At 40.6% G+C, this 20,098-nt stretch overlaps 1 protein-coding gene across 1 annotated transcript; it reads right to left on the reverse strand.

Moving 5' to 3' along the window:
- Nucleotides 1-3,948: 3,948 nt before the first annotated feature.
- Nucleotides 3,949-8,050, reverse strand: ankrd34c (ankyrin repeat domain 34C). Its single transcript, XM_020078841.2, has 2 exons — nt 7,795-8,050; nt 3,949-6,903 (listed from the first exon to the last, which is right to left on the reverse strand). Exon 2 carries the CDS (start codon nt 6,851-6,853, stop codon nt 5,267-5,269), a length of 1,587 nt encoding a protein of 528 aa, XP_019934400.1. The 5' UTR covers nt 6,854-6,903; nt 7,795-8,050; the 3' UTR covers nt 3,949-5,266.
- Nucleotides 8,051-20,098: the final 12,048 nt, after the last annotated feature.

Here is a 20,098-nt window from a genome sequence, read left to right on the forward strand (position 1 = left end):
ATGACAAAACTAGAAAAACAACCATCACATTTTCAAGTCCACAGGGATTAAGACCACATGCAGACTATTGTTCAAAAGCAAGATCAATACCTAGTGCTGTCTCAGTTATGGCCCCTATGGTCACATTATTTGAGTGAGTTAATCAGAACTTATACATACACATCCTCAGCAGAGCATGGAAGGTGGGCACATTGCTATAGCTACAAACATGTGGCTTGCACTTGTCCATCTTGGAAGCTTGAGCAAAATTCTGAATGTGTCATTGTATATACCACCCGATGCTTTTTCAATTCTGCAGCTCTAAAAAGGGATATTTTAACATCAACTGAAAAAAACACATCAATAATTATCGTACGATATACATTGATACATTGCAAGCACAGTGAGGACACATCCACAGTTAAAAACCACATTGTTATATGAAGACAATGTTGGGAGCCAGGGAGATAAGATGAGGAGCCAGGAGCTGGAGTCAGGCCGGTGGACCGAGCAGATAGACCTGCAGAAAAGAGGAGACAAGGGTCAGGATACCAGGAACAGGTCTGGAGCAGGATACCATCTTGCAAAGAGACAAAGTGACACAAAACATTAACCAACGGACGTGTGCTGGTGGTAGCAGAGCAGAATATCTATAAATGGCTTGATGATGATGAGGAGGAGGAGGAGGAGCTGCAGCTGTTGTGACTCTGCTCTGACTCCAGCCCACTTACATCCACTCAGAAACACACAGGCAGAGAGAGCGAGAGAGAGGCAGCTGACAACAGGTTAGGGAGACAGAATGAGAAGTAGAGGGGGAGTCAGGGGAGGATGCGAGGACAGAAGTGACACTATGAAGTCAAACAGAAAGACAATAAAGTCTAAAATAGGTTAAAAGACCATTGTTACAGTGCAAAGAAATCTACATGAGTTGCCTAAAGTATATTGTGCAGAGATGCATTCAAATCAGAACCTGCAGCACTTTGAAGAGATATACTCTGAGAAACATAAACCTTCCAGAAGGCAAGTCTATCTCTAGAAAATTAAGGTAAACATCATACATTGATAGACATGGCCAAATTGACTGAGATCCCAAATCATGTGCAGGATTGGTACAGCATGGGTACGTTCCAAAAAGCCTCAGCAGAGGGCTCTCTAAATTTAGCAAGGGAAAGTTACCATACTGGGAGAAGGACCGGGAAGTGTAACATGCAGTCACATGATCGTCTCGGTGGTGAGCCAGCAGCAGAGACAGACGGGTCACCTCTGAGGTGGTTACATTGAGAATAGGGGGCCTGCACTGAACTCTGCTGGAAAAACAAAGACGCTCATAATATTCATACAATGTCTCAAACTGTATGTAAAGCAACATTCTTCACATTGTGTTCATAACTTTATAGAGAATGTCAGTGAAGGTCAACCTTTGGACTGGAGGAATGTTAACATGTCTACATGCAGCCCACCTCCACAGACACTCAGCTGCTCTGAGGAAAGTCACTCTCAGATGTCACCCTGAAATCACACAGCTCTATATTTAGTCCCCGTCCAGACTCTTTCTCTGAACTTCAGTGACAACAGTGGGGTGACTTATTGACTTAACACATTAAAACTTTTACTCTCCACAGACTAAATGCTTTATTTCAAGAGTCAGTTGCTAAGCTGCAGCTCTGATCAGGTCTTTAATTCACATCTGTGGGTGTGATGCTATTATTTCTGCCATGTCGCTGCTGCAGCTGCTGGTTTTATCTTTTGTTCGCTCATACATTAGAAGCGACACATCTTCATTTGCTTGCAGGAGTCTAGGATATAATTTGACGCTTATATAAAGTGCATTGTCTGTGTTCTCTTGTCTGAGAACACAGACAATGTGTCATGTGAAAAAAAGTAACTGAATCTTATTGTGATGCATTTGCGCCATCTACTGGAGTCTTTTAGAAGGCACCGAGGCTGTGACGGTGCGCCTCTGGGACCTCTGCTGGAGGGTCAGCTGGAATCGCTTTTTGTTTTTTATATCCAGTCGTAACGTTGTCTGCTGAAGTGACAATTTATTTTCTACTTTAACTGCCTGTCTCACAAGTGAGACACGGGACACACTCACGTGTATCCATGCGATATGAGAATCAATATAATAATAAGAATAAGCAGTAAAATATGTAAAACATCATATTGATGTGTTAAGCACATGATAGTATACATGTTTAAGATGTGTTTACTTATTTGAATGTAAATTTAAACTATTTAAATGTGCTGCATAGATAGATACATAGATTGATAGATATTTGGCATACTATACAATAGAGTACTGCTTATACAATTCATAAATTCGATAATAATAATGATAAAAAAGCTGTTGTGCTCCTCTTAATACCAATTCCTTCCTGTGACTGCTCTCTAGACTAAATTATATAGCCACAGGTCTATTTGTGGTCTAATTATACATAAATGTATCATTTATGTAATATAACCTCAAAATTAAATTGTTGGGTCACTTGGGTGCAGCGGAACAAAGTGAATATTGACGTTTCTGTATGTTATGGTGAACACATTTACACAGCCAGCAGACACAGAGCATCATCATCATCATCATCATGTTTTTTTCCACCTGATGAATGTAAGGCCTGTATTCACTCTCCTGTCACTTCTTTTTGCTGTGCACTGACTCTAGCTGCCACATGCTCCACTATGTTCACAAGTGTTCACTAACTATTTGTGTGATTTCTCAGTCTGCGGTTAAGTGCTGGGCAGAAAATGTACAGTGGGTTGATGGGAGCTGACAACAGAGGACAGCTGTCTGATACAGGTGGAAACTAAAGTGATGAGAGCAGGGCTGCAGCCTAGAAAAAAAAAAAAAACTATCCAAATGAAACCCTCCACAATTCACAGACAAATAATTTCATCTAGTGTTATTATAATAATATTAATAACTGCAACTTAAAAATTGTTATTTCCTCTGCCAGGGAGGTTATGCTTTCACCCCTGTTTGTATGTGTGTATGTGTGTTTGTTGCCAGCAGGCCCACGTACCATTACACAAAAACTACTGGACGGATTTCCACAAAACCTTGGTTGAAGCATGATTTAGGGAAATAACCTATTATTGATTTCAATAATCAATAATTGATTTCCACAAATCATTTTTAAGGACTGAACTTTATGAGTGTAAGCAATTAGATGCAGATTAAATTAAAAATCTGAATCTGGTGAATTTGATAGTGGTTTCATAAGGAGACTGTACCTTGGTGTAAGTATGCACTCTACTGTTGAATGCCATACAGGCATCATTTTCAGGACAGAGCTTTAAGATCCCATCTATTCTGCTTTCTAACAGTTCAGTAATTCGCTCAAATGACACTTGGTCCATGTGTTAATTTTGCTGTGTGGGAATTAAAGAAAGGTTGTTTACACCTTTTTATGATGATGATGTGAATAGATAGAAAATACTGATATGAATATATCATCCTCCTAAGAGAGACAAATATCTTTATATTTCTTATCTCAGAATAATCTGAATATTCATACTTTACATTACTAGTATCAGAGTATTTCAAGTGGCCCTGTGATTTCCATCCTCTTTCATCACCATATCTTATTCCTGTGATTGAATCAGCACAGTGGAAACAGGTCTCATGCTTAACACTACATTTTGCACTGATTACAGCAACTGTGCCCCTGAAACTGCAGCAGCCCCTCAGGGTCTGGATGAGGGAGCTGCCAAGGAGCTGCAGGATGTGAGTGTCTCTACGGTGGCTCTGACATAATCACAGTGACATTGATGATGATGATGATGATGATGATGATGATGATGATGATGATGATGATGATGATGATGATGATGATCGTCATCTTGCAGCACAAATGCACTTCAGAGGGGCCTGAGGAAACACTGGTGCTCTTTCTAATGAGGGTCTGAAGCAGCTGAGCTCCCGGTTAATGTGACAATTGTATAAACAAATAAAAACATAAGGGAAATACACAAGTTATAGACATTTATTCCGAATATACAACGACCTACTAGCAAAAATACTATCCATTTAATCATGTTTTAATTCCTAAACAGAAGTGAGGCTTCACAGGTAAGTAACATGGAAGCTGTATGATCTTTAGTTTTGATTGCCATTAGCGTGAAATGACATTTCAATTGACATGTTTCACCAATGTCTCAGTGGACTGAGGGGTCAAATGTCATTCAGTGTTACTTGAACTCATCAAGAATTTCATGTGCTTTAAAAGTTTGTTTTTAAACACTGTTAGTATCAACTTTTTGAGTTTTTTTTTCCTCTTGGGTGATAAAGTGCTGTTATACATAGCCCATTGATTTACCTGTTTGTTAAGGCATGTAGTTCGTTCATCCACATCACATGTATTCTGAGTGGTCATTTTGTTCCATGTGAAACCAACAACATCGACATAAAACACATTTTGGTTACATCATCATTAATGAAAAACAATCTTAATACATTAAATGTATCGGTCAACTCTTTTGTTTAAGTTTCTTCATCTTGAAGGCACTTTGTACACATTTGCTACAAACAGTCACATTTCATTTTACTTGAAGCTACATCTCAGATAAGTGCATCACGTGTTTTGTTCTTTTTCAATGAAAGTCCATTAATTGTGCTAATTACATATGGACAAAGTGCACCCAAGAGGCCGACTGGCTACAAATGGACCCTGTGTGTTCCATACACATAACATCATCATGTGAGAGAGCTAGATCAGAGGAAAAGTACCATGTCTTGGCAGTTACATTCAAAACTGTAACACCTATACAGCAGATGTGAAGTCAAAAGACGATAATCCTTCAGGTTGGTTGTAGCACAGGGAGGAAATCTATCTATATTGCTCAGTTTCAAAACACACACACATACACACGCACACACACATTCTTGTTCTTGCATCTCAGTGAGGAAACTCATTGGCATGATATATTTTTCCAGCCGCTTTTTTAACCATCTCAACTAATCTACATCTAATACTAAGTCTAAACCTGAAAGCAAGTCTTAACCCTTTAACAGTAACAGTGATGACGAGCTGAACGATCCTCACTTTTCCGAAATGTCCTCAATCCGTAAAGTCTAGACTCAAAAAGGATCCTCACAAAGATATACAAGTACACAAACACATGTATATATATATATATATCTATAATGTAAATATATATCTGTGTGTAAAAATCTAAATGATACATTACTCAACATCTAGATGGTTGAGTGAACTGAACCTGTGAACGTGCTTTTTGACAAGTTAACATCTCTACTCCCACAAACTGTGCTGCATAATCACGTCACAAACTAATGAGCCAGCTCTTCAAAATCCGAAAGCTGCTTCATCTGCTCCACTTGCATAGAGTGCCTTCTTATCAGTTTCTTCTTGGACTTCAGGCCGCCTCTCTTTGGTGTGTTCGGTGCTACTGGAGCTATAGATCTTAAACCTGTGGAGAGAGGTGAGGAAGGCTTGCAAGTCCTGATGTCCGGGATGGGAGGGTGGGGGTTGACATTGAGAGGGGGCAAGTAGCCGGGCCTGGTGTGAGAGATGTGGTCCAGCAGCAGCGTGCCCGAGCCTCTCCTCTCCAGGAGGCCGGGTGGACGCCTGCGTGCTGTGCTGGGAGAGGATGTGCTGGCGTTGCTGTCGAGAGACTCTCTGGAGCTGGTCAGCATTGCTAAAGGAGAAGTGTTTAGTTTTCTTCGCTCCACTGGGACCTTAGGAGAATCTAACATCGCAGAGTCTGAATAGAGCTGTGAGTCTGAGTCATAATGATTGTTCCCCAAACGTCTCCTGTGCATTGTGTCTCTCAGATTGGCCACTCCACTGCTGCAGCTGCTGTTCTCCTGCTCTGTGGGAACAGTACTGCGCCGTGCCAGTGGCTGGTGCTGGTTTAGAGACCTCTCATATGATGCCTTAGACGTTGAAGGACCTGACAGTGATGCTGTCATTTTGCAGACCTGTTCACCTACCAGTGGGAATAAACTGTCCTTCCCATCCACGCTGTTCTGTCGAGATAAAACCGATCTCTTACTCAGAGAGAGTCCGTTTACCCCTGAAACAACATCCTCATCAGAGCTAGATTTCTTACTCTCCTCATGGGCAGCGGCTGCAGCCAGGACTGAGGGAGCAATTAGCCCCCAAGGCTCCGACTGCAGCCTTTTCAGCTGAGGCAAACGTGCACGTTTGGGGTTCACAGGTCGCCGTGTTGGAGATGTGGGCCCGCTGGCAAGCTTCGCAACTGAACTAGAAGTTTTCAGCTTTGTCTGAAAGCTGAAAACTGTATTTTGTTGCTCTTGCTCAGGAGTGGGAGATGCAGTAACATCAATATCAGAGGGAGAGGTGCAGTATGCTGGGGAGGACCTCTCATCCAGCTCTGGTGATGGGGGGACGTTCAGGTATTGTTTGGTAGTTTTGGTACCAGAAGGTGACTTGTCTGTGGTTATGATGATGACCTCCTTGCCTTTAGCTTTGCATGCGTCCAGGAGCAGCTTCAGTGTCTCCTTATCATCTGCATTGATGGCATAGACCAGGGCTGAGGCTCCACTCCTGTCCTCCAGACTCGGATCAGCTCCATTGCTCAGCAGGTGATCCACCACCTCATGTCCAGCCTTGTGGATGCAGGCTTGCATCAGAGCTGTCTTGCCTGTTTTGTCCTGTATGTTGGGGTCTGCCTTGTTGTCCAGCAAATACTTCACCAGCTTTGCCTTGCTCACACTCTGCTGGTCGGTGTGCGTGGACACGCAGGCCACCATGAGAGGCGTCTCTCCTCGTTCATTGCTCTCGTTGATATAGGCACCTCCTTCCAACAGGAGCCGGGTGAGTCTCAAGCGTCTGAGCCATACTGCCTTCAGGAGCGAGTTTCCATCTGTCCGCAGCTCCAGGATGTCGGCCATCTCCCAACCAATCACAGATCTTCTCAGCGTTGAACTTAAAGCTCACAGCCCTTTGAAAAAATCATTAAAGTAGTTCAGTCCACACAACAAAATATAAGCATTTATAAACTCATATTGTTTGTTCTCATCACCACCAGCAGGTGGCAGTCTGTTACTATGTACAGATTGCAAATATATCTTACTATTAGGCTTCAGATTTATCATACAGGAAATGCATAATTTACACAAAAGCCAGATTGAGATGATATGTACAAAATGTAGTTAAGTGGAAACTGATCATACACATGAACAATACACAAAAACCATGTGCCTGCAGGAGACAGCATGGTCACAGCACCTGTTAGATTCTCGTACTCTACTGATGGATGATCAGGTAATTATGTTTGGATGTAAAATAAAATCCATGTGCATTTCAATGTCAAAGCAGCTTTTCAACCATATTTATGGGGAAAGCACGAACGACGAACAAAAGCATCCACCAACCTGTGGGTGCGTATAAACACCAGTTCATCTAATGACTGGAACAAGATGTGTCAACGGGATAACTTTGACCTAAATGTAAAAATAATGACGATAGAAAAACATCGGATCATCTGTTCAGACAGGCGACATTAAATTACAGCACAGCGCGAGCCGCTGTCAGTGGTTCTCATTTTGGATGACTTGGAGGCAGAGACGCGCTCCACTACAATGTGTTGGGCTGGTCCTCTATTTCTCCATTAAATCCTGCATTTGACATTTTATTTATCAAGCAAACATGCAAATATAATCGGCAAATGCAATGTCATGTAAAAAGTCATCTATTTAATCTTTCTATGAGATGAAAAAAAGCAGCGACGCAGGAAAAACGACATAAAGTTCAATTCAATCTAATTCGCGTTCCATAATTCTGCAGTTATATAATTACGCAGAGAAACTTAAGTGTGTGTTATTTCTCTTACCTGGTCGGAGGAGATGGTTTTCCATGCTCGAAGTACCCGGTGCTCTGTCATGTATAAGAAGGACGAAATCGGGGTTGAAATGTATTATTCAGACACAGAAAGTTTTGTGGCAGTTCTTCGCAATATCCCTATTTTTGTGTTTCCCATCAACGCGTCCTAGTTTAGGTTACAGGGCGCCGCGTCTCTCTGGCACCATAACGCATGAGCTGCGTGGCTTTTGTTATGGAGGCGCACTACATCTGGTCCAATGGGGACTATTCCTTTCACTGCGCACTCAAGGATCACAATCTGGAGATGCTGTGGGTTATAAATAACTTACCTTCTTGCCTGTTGAATGAAACGTGTATTCTCTTGACGTCAGAGTTGACAGAAATAAATGCGTCTGATGAGAAAAAAAAAACCTTCCTCCTGATCTTTACATGTGCAGGACAACAACAAACCGAGGGTGTTATACCTCTCAAACACGTGTGTGTGTTTCGATCATTACGCAATAACAATCATTTGTAAATGACATGATGCAGACTGATGATGGAAACGGGAGAATGAATGTTCTTTTTCTTTAAAATTGTGAAACCATGCCTCAGATATAGAAAGTCTGGGCTATAAATAAGATTTCATCTCTCACACAGTGTGGAGCGTCAGTGTGTGTTGTTAGAATAAAGGCAGGTTTCCTGTCTGCAACGCACTAAAGGGCACAGCTGAGACAATTCCCCTGAAAGAATGTGAAAAAGGGGAATTTGTCCTCCATCACCATCACTCTCCTTTTTGAAGAAATGCTGCATTCATGTGCTTTTCTTTTACACACCAAAATAAAACCATAATCCTCTAAACAGTGATTATTACCATGACACAACCATCACTTTGTAATCTCTGGATAATCTATGCAGGTCTGCAGCCAGCTGTGTCTGTGATTGGCATGTTTCACTGCTCAGTAAATTAAGAGATGTAGCAAAACAATATTTCACACCTATTTACTGCACAATCAAGGAGACCAAAACTGGTACAGCTATCACAGCTATACAGCCTAATAGGGACATTTCTATTTTTAGGTTGCTATGAGACGGCACTGAAGCATTTTCTAATGAGAACAGTGATGTTCTCAGCCCAGCAAGGAACAGGTAAATCACACAAAGAACATTCCAGCAAGGACCAGGAGGCTTTTATGACATTTACTCAAATACTTTTCTTTGATGGTGGTGGGCTATTTCTCCCTACTTTGCCAAAGTAAGCCTCCACCATCACTACCACCATGTTCAATCATTAATCTGACCCCTGCTCTTTTCCTCTGAGACTGGGACTGATCACTATCCAAGCAACCATCCAAGCACTTGACGTCTCAGGACTGCAGTCATCAATGCTGGCAGTGATTTCTCACCTGTGATTGCCTTCCCATTCCCTGGAGACATGTTGTTTACGAGGCAAATGGAAAAGATGGGTTTATAAAACTGCGCGTATACTGTAGTCACCGAGTCAGGAGAAGGTGTCCCTCCTATTCAAGAGGCAGTTTGATAGAGATAGTCTTGATTTGGACAAATATCTATTTGGTCGAAGTCAATGAATGAAATGTTGTTTCTATGTCCAGAAGAGCACAGGTATTATTCTTGGAATCAAATTACAAAGAGGAACCTGTAACATGCCCCCAACTTATTCTTCTTTTTTATTTCTGTTTTTTCAATGCTTTTGGAATACAAAATCTAAAGAGCAACTGCTACAATGGACAATTAAATTCTTTGTGCACTTGACATGGACAGCCCTGATGTCAACAGGGACATGATGGAACAGGGACCAGACCAAGGACAAAGCTTAAACACATTCATTAGCCTGGGGAGTCAGTGTGACATCAGCAGTCCTCATTCAGTGTGATCTTCTGGTTACCGGTGCTATATTATAAAGGGGAAATAAATAATTAAAGTGAGGAGAATAAGCGCTGCCACCCCGGGGAGCAGTTTCCATTTTCAGATATCTTACATCGCAGCTGCTGCTCTTCCTACCCTCATATCTAAATATAACCATTTCTTCAATTTGCATTGTGAGATTTTTTTACTCAACAGACTACTGTAGCTCTGAGAGTATTTATAGATCCTGACAAAGTACAAGTAAAAGTTATCAGAGAAATTGTGACGTCTGTAGCCTTTATCCCAACTGATATCAGCATTCAAGAAGAGAGAATAAGAAAAGGGATTTGAATCAAATGAAAATGCAAATAGAATCAAATCAATCAAAATTAAATTTGAAATTGATTACCCTATTCTGCCACACCCTGATGTGTACACCATGTACATTTTTGAAATCTTAGTTCTGGCTTAATCACTTGACGGAGGATGACGGGAAATACAATAGTGATGTCAGACAAGTTGAAAAAAGAAGGTTGTGTTGATATGTTAAATTAGACGTAAATAAAGCCTGACATCCAAAGCCACATAGATTTGTGTGGCTTCAAATATATTATAGGCTGTCTTTTGGGATAACTGGTGACATATACAAATGAAATAACATTTGATAATATTTCAGTGTTAAGATGGGTTATATATAATGTGTTAAATTGGATTAATCACAACAAACTTTGAACTCAGTATTTTCATTCAGATTTTATTCAAGTCAAACAACATCACAGAGATTAGTAGCTGTCAAGGGTCGATAGATTTTTAAAAAGGCATCAATACATATATACATATTGAGAAGAATGGGACACAATCAGACAACACATAAGAAGCTGCTACAACCAACTCTACAATGATATGGTTTTATTAGCTTTCATGCTGAGTTAGATGAGATTGGTACCATGCACTGCTCTCATGTCTGCATGAAAACAAATTGCTTAGTTTAGCATTAAGATTGGAAACTCAGAACATGCTAGCCTGCAACAACAAACATGCCAATACCAGCTCCTCTGCAGTGCCAACATTAGCACGGATGGCAGGAAAATGTTGAGAGCCATAGTCAGACACATAATGTGTTGTTTCGGTTCATTTTTGTGGACATTTACTCTGCACTGAACGTTAGTGCGTACAGACAGAGAGAGAGACAGGATTAAACTAAACCAACCTCTACCCCCCTTGATTATCAATTTTATCTACAAAATGCATTAGACCTTATAGTATTAAACCAAAAATCTACATTTTTGAAGTTTTGGGCAGAAAGCTGGCATTGGGTCTCCTCAGTGGGTTGGCAACCACAGTATCTTGTACAAAACCGATCTTAATCATCATCAGCCATTCTCCAGGGCCTCCTCAGTATGGGGCCCAACGTAATTGCCTGTTTTGCCTGTTGCAATAACCCTGATCAACCTCCTCATGGAACTTTTGGTAAGAAAGCATCGATGTAACATGTCTCCTTTAAAAGATTTAAGGATTTATATTTGATCAAATATTCGATGATGCATGCTAATTGAAACTGTAATTAACTATGTGTATACCAACCCGCACTCATGCAAAACTCATCTCCATTGCGCCACTGTTGAGCTGATGTAAAGCTTCTTTCATAAGAAGTGTTTGATATTGTGAGTATATAAAAATCCACACAAGCATGTTTTTCATACAACTCATAAGGGAGATTTTTTTTTTTTTTTTCCATCTCGACAATTGCATTTGCATTTCGACACACAAGTTAATTTCTTCGCAGCGCATATCCTCTGTTGAGCCTCTGTTTCTTGCTCTGTGCTGGTTGTCTCTTTAAAGACAGAGTTTGACATTCTCATGGCATTTGGTGTCTCTGCGATTGTATCAAGTGAATGTGTGGGATGTGACAGCAATGAACTGGCACAAACCCTGCTGCAGCTTTGCACAGGGCTGCTCCATGCAGCCCTCCTACCTCGGCAGATTTAGGAAAATGCCTCCAGTCCACCTTAGAAACCTGCCATCCTTTACTTACACTGCAAGTTTTTTTTTTTTTTTCTTTCCACTCACGATCATGTCCCATGAAGTCAAACACATTTTCAGACTCTTTGATCTTTTAAAATTGAGAAGTGCTACTTTCTCATACTTTAAATCTTAAAAAGATCGAACTGGTGATGAAGGAGAAGGAGGCTCGTCTGTCTCCTTCTCCTTCATCACTCTCTCTGTTCTTTCACGTCTCACAGTGCACACCAACACCTGCCCCTCTGGCAAGCAGTAATTGAATAGAGCATTATTCAATAGCATTATACAGGCTATAATTTTGCTGGATGATCATTGTGTATGTTGGCCGTATCCTAGGAGATTGGTGCATATCTAATAAGGAGTTTGTTACTCATTTTGCAGAGTGGGCACTTTGATGTCCTCCGTGTTGAATTTTCTGTTTTAGCTCAACATCCTCCTAATGAAGCGGAGGGCTTGAAGCTGCAGAGTTGGTTGCTTATCAGCTCTACACCCCACTTATTAGGGGTTGTTGTGGAGCCTTTAATTGGATATCGGAATAGGAGGCAATGGTTTGTCACTAATCAAGTGGTCAGGATTTATCCACAGATGGCAGCATTGTTATTATCATTAAGAATTTTACCATGGCTATCCAAACTGAACACTCGAACACTCCCGCTCTGTTCTCATGTTTCAGCGTTTTTCCACCTGACCTCTACATCAACAAGTGTTTTTTCTGGTGCAGTTTCAGGCAGGTTCTTTGATTCTCTCCAGCGCCTCACCAACCACAGAAGTAATTAGTGGTAAAATTGATGTTTTGGTAAGATGTGTCCCCCCCGATCTGACAGCAGAATCAAATAAGTTATCTCCTTTAACACTAAAGAGAAAATTCCCAGCCGTTGATATGCGGTCAGTGATTTTTATCTCTGAGACAAGATTTCTGGGTCTTTAATTCACAGGAGTTGGGTCAAGATGTACAGCTTATAAACAAAAACAGTGAAAAATTATTTGTCTTCTCATGTCACCAATGTTGTGTTCAAACAAAGATACCAAGCACTGACACAGTTAACATTTATATCCTGGTATATAAAGGCAAAATCCATGGTTTTTAAAGCACTGTTAGGGATTAATAGCTATCGGATGAAGATTTCTTTCATGTGAACCTTTTACTAGTTACGATGTGATTAATGGTAGAATAAGGTAGACTAAAAGATTTGGCTTTAAAAAACTTTCAGAGCAAAATGTGTTTTGCGCTGTGAATTCATCTGTTTCCAAGCTGTCAGAAAATCGGGTCTGTCTGAGTATGTGGGTTCATCAGTGTGGATGAGTGGAAGTTCTGACAGTCAGTTAGAGAGAACTTCACTCCGCCTGTGGTTCACACCCCTGAGAGTGTGACGTCTTTGACACCATGAAGCACTCTGACCAAAATTCACCTCCTCTGCATCACAAGGTGGGGAAAGAGCTTTTTCTGTGTCTGTTGTTGTCGGTGACGTCAAATCGTTCCCATATGTCCTTGTGGATGTCAGTGCTCATCTGCAGAATCAGACGTGACAGGACCAAACGGGTTCTGCATGGCCTATAAAAAATGAGCCCTCTCTTGGTGAGAGAACTAACAATAGATCTGAAGCTTCACATGGCTACAAGGCAAGATACCTGTCAGCTTTTAATCCTGAATCATGCTCCACTTGCTACATTAATAATTAATCACTGAGCAACTGAATCAACAATATCTCCTTATATATCCCCTCTAATAAATTAAAGTAAGTGTTTATTTAGCTGACGATAAAAGGCTGATGAATGGAGCTTTTTGTTCAGAGAGATGATTGTTCTCCAGGTTTGCGATAGGAAAAGGTGGCGAGTGGAGGGCAGCACAGGGCTGTTGCAGCTGGTCTGATCAACTGTGTTTCGAGGTGGGAAGAGCTTGTAGGTACTAGAGGACAAACAAGAGTCAGTAATTATTGCTTGGCGCTGTAAGAAAGACGCTGTGAGACAATGAAAGCTGTCACACTGAATGCTTTCCAACTCCTCTGAGATGGGCTGCTCTTACACACACTTTCTGGTTTGCTCTTCCCTACGGTTCGAACAAGCACGGTTATTGAACAGGACTGATTTATCCACATTTTGCGCTAAATGCTAAATGAAGGAAGCCTAAATGCTCAAAGAAACAAAGTCAACATGGTGAAGGTTAACTGGTATGTTTAGAATATTCACCAGTTCACTGTAAATTCCAGAACTGGACCAAATAAATGGCACATGATGAAAAGTTATTACAGTTCAGAACCAAATTTTATGGCAATCCAAATCCCACAACCTCTAATATCATCTTTATGTTGGTATGCTGCTTTCAGACATGCACAAAATGTAAGAACAAAAATGCCAGAGTCAGTTGAGCATTTTCTGGAACTTTTTCTGCCAGTCCCCTGGTAAAATGTCTGTAAAATGTCAGAAAGACCCAATGTGAGAATACAGCAGGAAAATTCACAGCGAGTAGGTGGGCATGTTGATGACATTTCTAACACCCAACAAATGCAAAACTGGAGGAATACAAATTCCAGGTTGAAAAAGAGGTGTCATACACAAAGAAGATGCTGGTGAAGATTTCAACTTGGAAAGACAACAAGTTTTGAATGTTTTTGGAAATAAGGATTAACGATGGTGACAATCTGTTGTAAACAAAAACGTGATGGAATCTAAACATCATGTCCTGCATCCTCTAAGGTGGCGCACCTTTACTTAATATACTGACATTTTTCTGTTGTTGTGAACAAATCCGACCCATCCAATCTCCTGCTTGTATTCTTCTTATGTGATAGCCAAAGTCTGAAACAAAGGCCAGATTCCATTTTTTTAAATTCATATCTTAAAAAGGCTTATGCTCATCCTCTGGGGACCATGACTGCACATCATTTCTAAGACTTAAAGTGCTCAACTGACATTAAGATCCCTGGAGCCGAGATACCATCTGGACACAACATCCACAATTATGCCACGACGTCACCATTCTGTCAATCATAGTCATGTCAGTAAGCAGGCATTGATCTGAATTAACCTTAAGAAGAAAGAAAGGTTGTCTCATCTTTGCGATGTTTCAATGTGTCAAATAATGTACCGGGAACCAGAACTTTGAAAAACTATAAATCAGCATCCTGGTGTTGAAAGCATAGGGTCACCTGCGTATCCTTACTCACTCTCTAAATCTGAGAGGTTTAGCTGACACAGTTGGCTGAGCTGCCTGTGTTTGTGTCCTGCTGTTTGCGAACACAACCCAGGCTGGACTCATATCGGACTTTCCAACAGAAGGCAGCGAGGTTTCTCTCTGCTTGAATCTCAACTCACTGTTTTTAATCCTTTTCTTTTCCCTGTCTGATTTCAATTCAAAACAGGCATTACATACACCACAGCAGTCATCTGGCTGCTAGCCTGGTTGAAAAAAACACTTGTTGCAAGAAGATAATAGACATAATTAAAATGCCTGGCACTTAATTAGAAAGAAAGGAAAATTAATCTACATTCTAGTTCCCATTGTGCTTGTGAGACTCGTGTAGCACTGAGATCCCTGCTTGTGTTCTGCAGGGCCACAAGCTCTCCTACCTGACTGACCAGATCCAGATAAGAAGCAGTTATCTTTGCCTCACAGCACTCCACATCCCAGAGGGAGATCACCTCCTGAATTAGACACAGCAGCCCGAGACTCAGGCTAAACAGACTAGCACCATTTACTCTTCCATCTACCTTCATTTTAATCGCACAAGTGCCCTGTAAAGTCAGAGATGTGATGTTAGTAAAAACGAAAAGAGGGGTTTAAAAAAGGGTAGCAACTTTGAGGGTTTGAATCCGATGTGCACATGCAGCTTTCTGTTTGAGGTCTAGTTTTAGTCCAACATAGTGAGATCTCCTGTGTTCAGTTAGACCAATGCTTGATCCTTCTTGCTTTAAGCACCTTTAAATAGACCAAAATCAACTGAACCAGAGAAATTATCATTTGGTGCTTCATTACTCACAATACACTCAACCTCCAACAGTCAAGTCGTAGATTTGGGTGTAGTTTTCAGTCTCAACCACAGACTGTATAATAAGATGGACGACATGACTGCTTCATGTCTGCAACATAGGTCAAACATCCAACCTCCTCCATGTAAATGGGTGGGACATTGGCCAGACTATAGTAGATGTAGATGTTGAATAAGGTTTATCAAACGTGTTATTTTCTGAAAATGTTGGTTTTAACTGGTTATTTGATGCTATGAAACATTATGATTGACTGCTATGACTAACTAGTGATTGGTCAAGCGTGTATATTGACAGGATCTCACCACCACTGCCATATCCCCCATTGCTACTCAAAGACTCTCAAAGTCTCTGGTTTCAAATGTACAAGATGGCAGTGTTCGTATACAGGACATTTTAGCTTAATTTCTGAAAAGTGGGAGGAAGTGGAGACACTTAGTCCATCGTTATATACTGTAGAGTCTATGGTCCCCACTCATATTAAAACAGCTCCACAATATTTTACACAACATTTGTTTTCATATGTAGAGACAATCCCCACCCAACACATGTTAACAAACTCTGAAATGATAATAGACACATATGATATTGGGAGTCAAGTTTATGTCAATGTTGATGTCATAACCACTGACTGTTCCACAGATGCTTTCAGTAAGGCCAATCTATACATGATGCACATTTTAAAATCTTAAATTTTAATCTCAGACCAAATGAATTCAATCAAGTAAAAAAGGTATCTTTATGTGTTTGTGTATTGCAAAAATGACATACAGACCAAAGGAAATGACAGAGATTATAACATTTTTTAGACTACAGCATCTTATTTACAGTCAAAACAGAGATGAACATAGGTGGTCTGATGCCAAACTAATCATATGTGAAGTATCAACCTATTACTATTTTAGTCATGTATCACCATCAAAAATACATTCATTGATTGGTTTGGTCTCTTGGGGAATTGTAAACGCTGACATATCATCATCTTATAGCACTGCTGATGAACCTGTTAGCAAACAGTTGCTTGCTCAGTTAAACTGAGCAACATCTGCTTTCATCAGCTTAGAGTCATCGTTCTGGCCCCCTGATGGCTTTAAGTTAAATTATCAGTTGCTCTTCAGCTGCTAAATGCACAGGGGGAGGGGTTTTAAGAGGCGTGAAGATGGTTAATTAGAATGCTGCTGAAAACAACCAATCACAAGCAAAATCCAAACAAAGAGCAACAAACAATATAGGGCTTAGATGAACAGAGGCCAGGATAAGTAATAATTGTCTTTTTTTCATGAGGTAATTTAGTCTAGCATTGATTTGTTGCAGCTTTAAGTGTTTTTTAATGATTCAGTCTTTGAGCAGACAGAGGATGAACTAGCATCGTCCCTTTTCAGTACACTGGGCTCTCCCAGCGTTTGTGTGATCAAGAGTCAGCTTGGCTCTAAACTCAGTGTGGCAGAGCTCCAGCTGACAGATTTTGACAATATCTTGTGTGGTAGGATGAAGGCATTGTTTCTTGTTTTTAAAGGCATTCAAAGGTGTAGCTCTCTGTCCAGTTAAAGACATATCTGCTAGGTGTAGAGTCAAACCAGGGCACCGATTTAATCTGCAGGATCACTCAAGGAAAGTGTCCGATAGATCCAATCTTTGCAAACAAAAATTGGGACTTACAAAATTAAAATTTCAAGAATAACTTACTATCTACTCGTAAGTCTATCTAATTTCGAATTTACTACATTTTAATAGTTCTGATAGTTGATAGTTTTGATTTAGCGTTCATCTTTTTAATCTTTCAGTGGCATCAATGCGCTTCCATATAAATTATACAATCCTGATGATTCATTAAATTAAAATTTTAAACATTTCATCTATTTTTAGGTTCTTATTCTCAATGATTCCCAGCTCTTTTCCTTCTAGGAGAAACAACGTCCCAATTTCTGTGAGGTTAGAGACACCCAGAGTGCTGCTGGGATGTTTTCTTTTGCATGACTCTGTCAGTATCACAATGTGGTGACTCATGTTTATCTTCTCTACTGTTGTGCCTCCTCCTAATATGAGGTTTGAAGACTGCAGCAGAAATAGTGTGTATTTGTGTGTCATCTAGCGTATATTATCGTCTAAATGTGTCATGAAACAATTCATGATATTAAAATCTATATCTTTAAATACATGACATATACTATATACAGTTACGATTATTTATCATGAACTGATTTCAAATGAACTGTTATATAATTCTGGCAAATCATTATCTATGTATTGTCCTCAGACTGAACCTGAGATGCTATTCTCTATTCAGTGGAACAGTGAATGCTGAACGGACAGAGAACCCGATGTCATTAGCGCTGATCAAAGCACTCGCCGTGCATGTCATTACCCAATTGTACCTTGACACAATGGTCACAAAGCATACTGCAGTAGCTGTGTGACAGTTCCAAACCAAAGGACAGTAAGTTGTGTTTCCTCAGAATTGACGCAACGGTTAAAGCATCACTGATGACACAAAGATGATTCAGAACTAATTTATTTGGACCTTGTATATGCATTGACTCTGATCCCAATTATTCTCATAAGCCTGCACACTCCAGCATATGAACTTCATGAGAATCTTGTCTTTGCATGGATATTGAGTACAGCTCATTAAAGAAAGCCGGCTTAGTGTAGAAGCGTTCATTTCTCCATGCTTTGCACATAAATTGGCGAGTAGATATACAGGAGGAACATTTGGGGTCATCGTCGTGAAATCAATTATGTGCACTTCAACAACACGGCTCCAAACCTGCAATTCATCAAACGCTGCTCGCTCCACATCAGTGTTGCTGCATTACTAATTGTCGATTCTCTGCTGTTAGAATCATTACACCAGAGTAACATGGATGCGGTGGAAGATTCAACCAAAACAGCTCATTCACTTTTGTGTGTTGCCAAACTGCATTGTGGTTCCTTGATTCCACACAGATGAAAAGAACTCAGCCGTCTCTTTGGACCTTGTATAAATGACTCTTATTGATCCCAATTATCTACAGAAGCCTGCATTTTAAATTCATGAGCACCATGTCTGTGCATAAATAAACTGGGTAGATCTACAGCTGTCTAAAGGCAGCCCGCTAAGCATTTAAGCTAGCTGTGCTTATCTCTGTCGGCTGCGATCATGACTATTACACTTCATGCACTGTGTCCACCAGTGTCTCACTGGTTGTGAGTTTTGATATGTGCCAGCTAGTGTTGCATCTCCACAGTCGCAATAAGATGTGGCTGTTTCTGTGTTTTACAGTGTCGCGGTTGATGCCGGCACAGATGGAGAGGATGTGCCCTAAATAAATATGTAAGTATCCATGCTGAGTTCCTGATCCTCCTGCTGCTCTCCCTGATCTCATTGATCTAATTGCTCTTTTAAAGCCCAAATGCCTCAAATGAAATGTTCCCAGTGTGAACCAGTCAAGGTTCCTGATTATAAGCTCTGCACTCTGTGATCAATCTATTCATTTCACATTCACTGGCAAAGACAACACAACAGCAAGATGCAATTTAAATGTTTTAAGGGAAGCTGAGGTATTGGATGTTGAAGACAGATGAATGGATGATGGAGGGAGGAGTGAGGGTGAAAGATGTTCTGTTCAGCTGGTCTGGAAGGACATACTGAGGACTGACTAATTCCACCTGAGCTAATTACAGGCCCCAGACAGTACCTTGACTTAAATGAGGGAAAAGGAGAAAGACAAACAGAGCATGATGGTGTCTGTAGGTTTGGCGGGTGATTATAGGTGTTGCTGAGTTGTGACTATACTTATTAACCAACGTTAATTCTGTCACTTCACTTGCAAGGACCATACCCAAACAATTTGTCATTTAGAGGTTTAATTGGAAGTTGAGGAACTGGATGAGTCAAGGACATATGAATGGATGTTGAACAGAAGACTGAAGTGGAGGGACGTTGTCTGTTAAGCTGTTTTCAGATATGAACTCTTTGGAGTGAGATCACAGCTCTTAGCAGCAGACCTACAGGTGATGTATTTGGCCGGCAGCTTGTCTGGGGCATAGAATGAAGTTGCGGGTAAAAAACGTAGATCTAGGGGGAGTAATTCCCACATGGTCTACTTTAGTTCTTTGGAGCATGAATATGAGAGAGTGGAATTCAGAGGACCTCAAGAGGCTGAAATAAGTCAGCAAGAACATGATTCTAGGGTTAAGTCAAGCATAGGGGATATGTACATGTAGCTGAGAGAACGGAGTCTGGATTAACATGGTAACATGGGAAATTGAGGTAGAAGGACAATGGAGGCCAGTGACTTGTTAAATTAAGAATTAGATTCCTGCTAAATGGATGTTAAAGTACAATATTTTTTAGATATAATTACTATTGGAATTAAAATTGCAGATTTAAGTACCAGCAGCAAAAGTAACTAGCTACGATAGTAGAAATCATAAGAGCAACAACATTTTGAAAGAAAGCAGGTTGTTGTGTGTTGTGGTCA

The sequence above is a fragment of the Paralichthys olivaceus genome, chromosome 7 (genome assembly GCF_024713975.1).
Source record: "Paralichthys olivaceus isolate ysfri-2021 chromosome 7, ASM2471397v2, whole genome shotgun sequence".
NCBI classification, from domain to species: domain Eukaryota; kingdom Metazoa; phylum Chordata; class Actinopteri; order Pleuronectiformes; family Paralichthyidae; genus Paralichthys; species Paralichthys olivaceus.

Bases quoted from the DNA above. Each gene is read 5' to 3' on its own strand.
- ankrd34c (XM_020078841.2), bottom strand. From the start codon at position 6,853: ATGGCCGACATCCTGGAGCTGCGGACAGATGGAAACTCGCTCCTGAAG.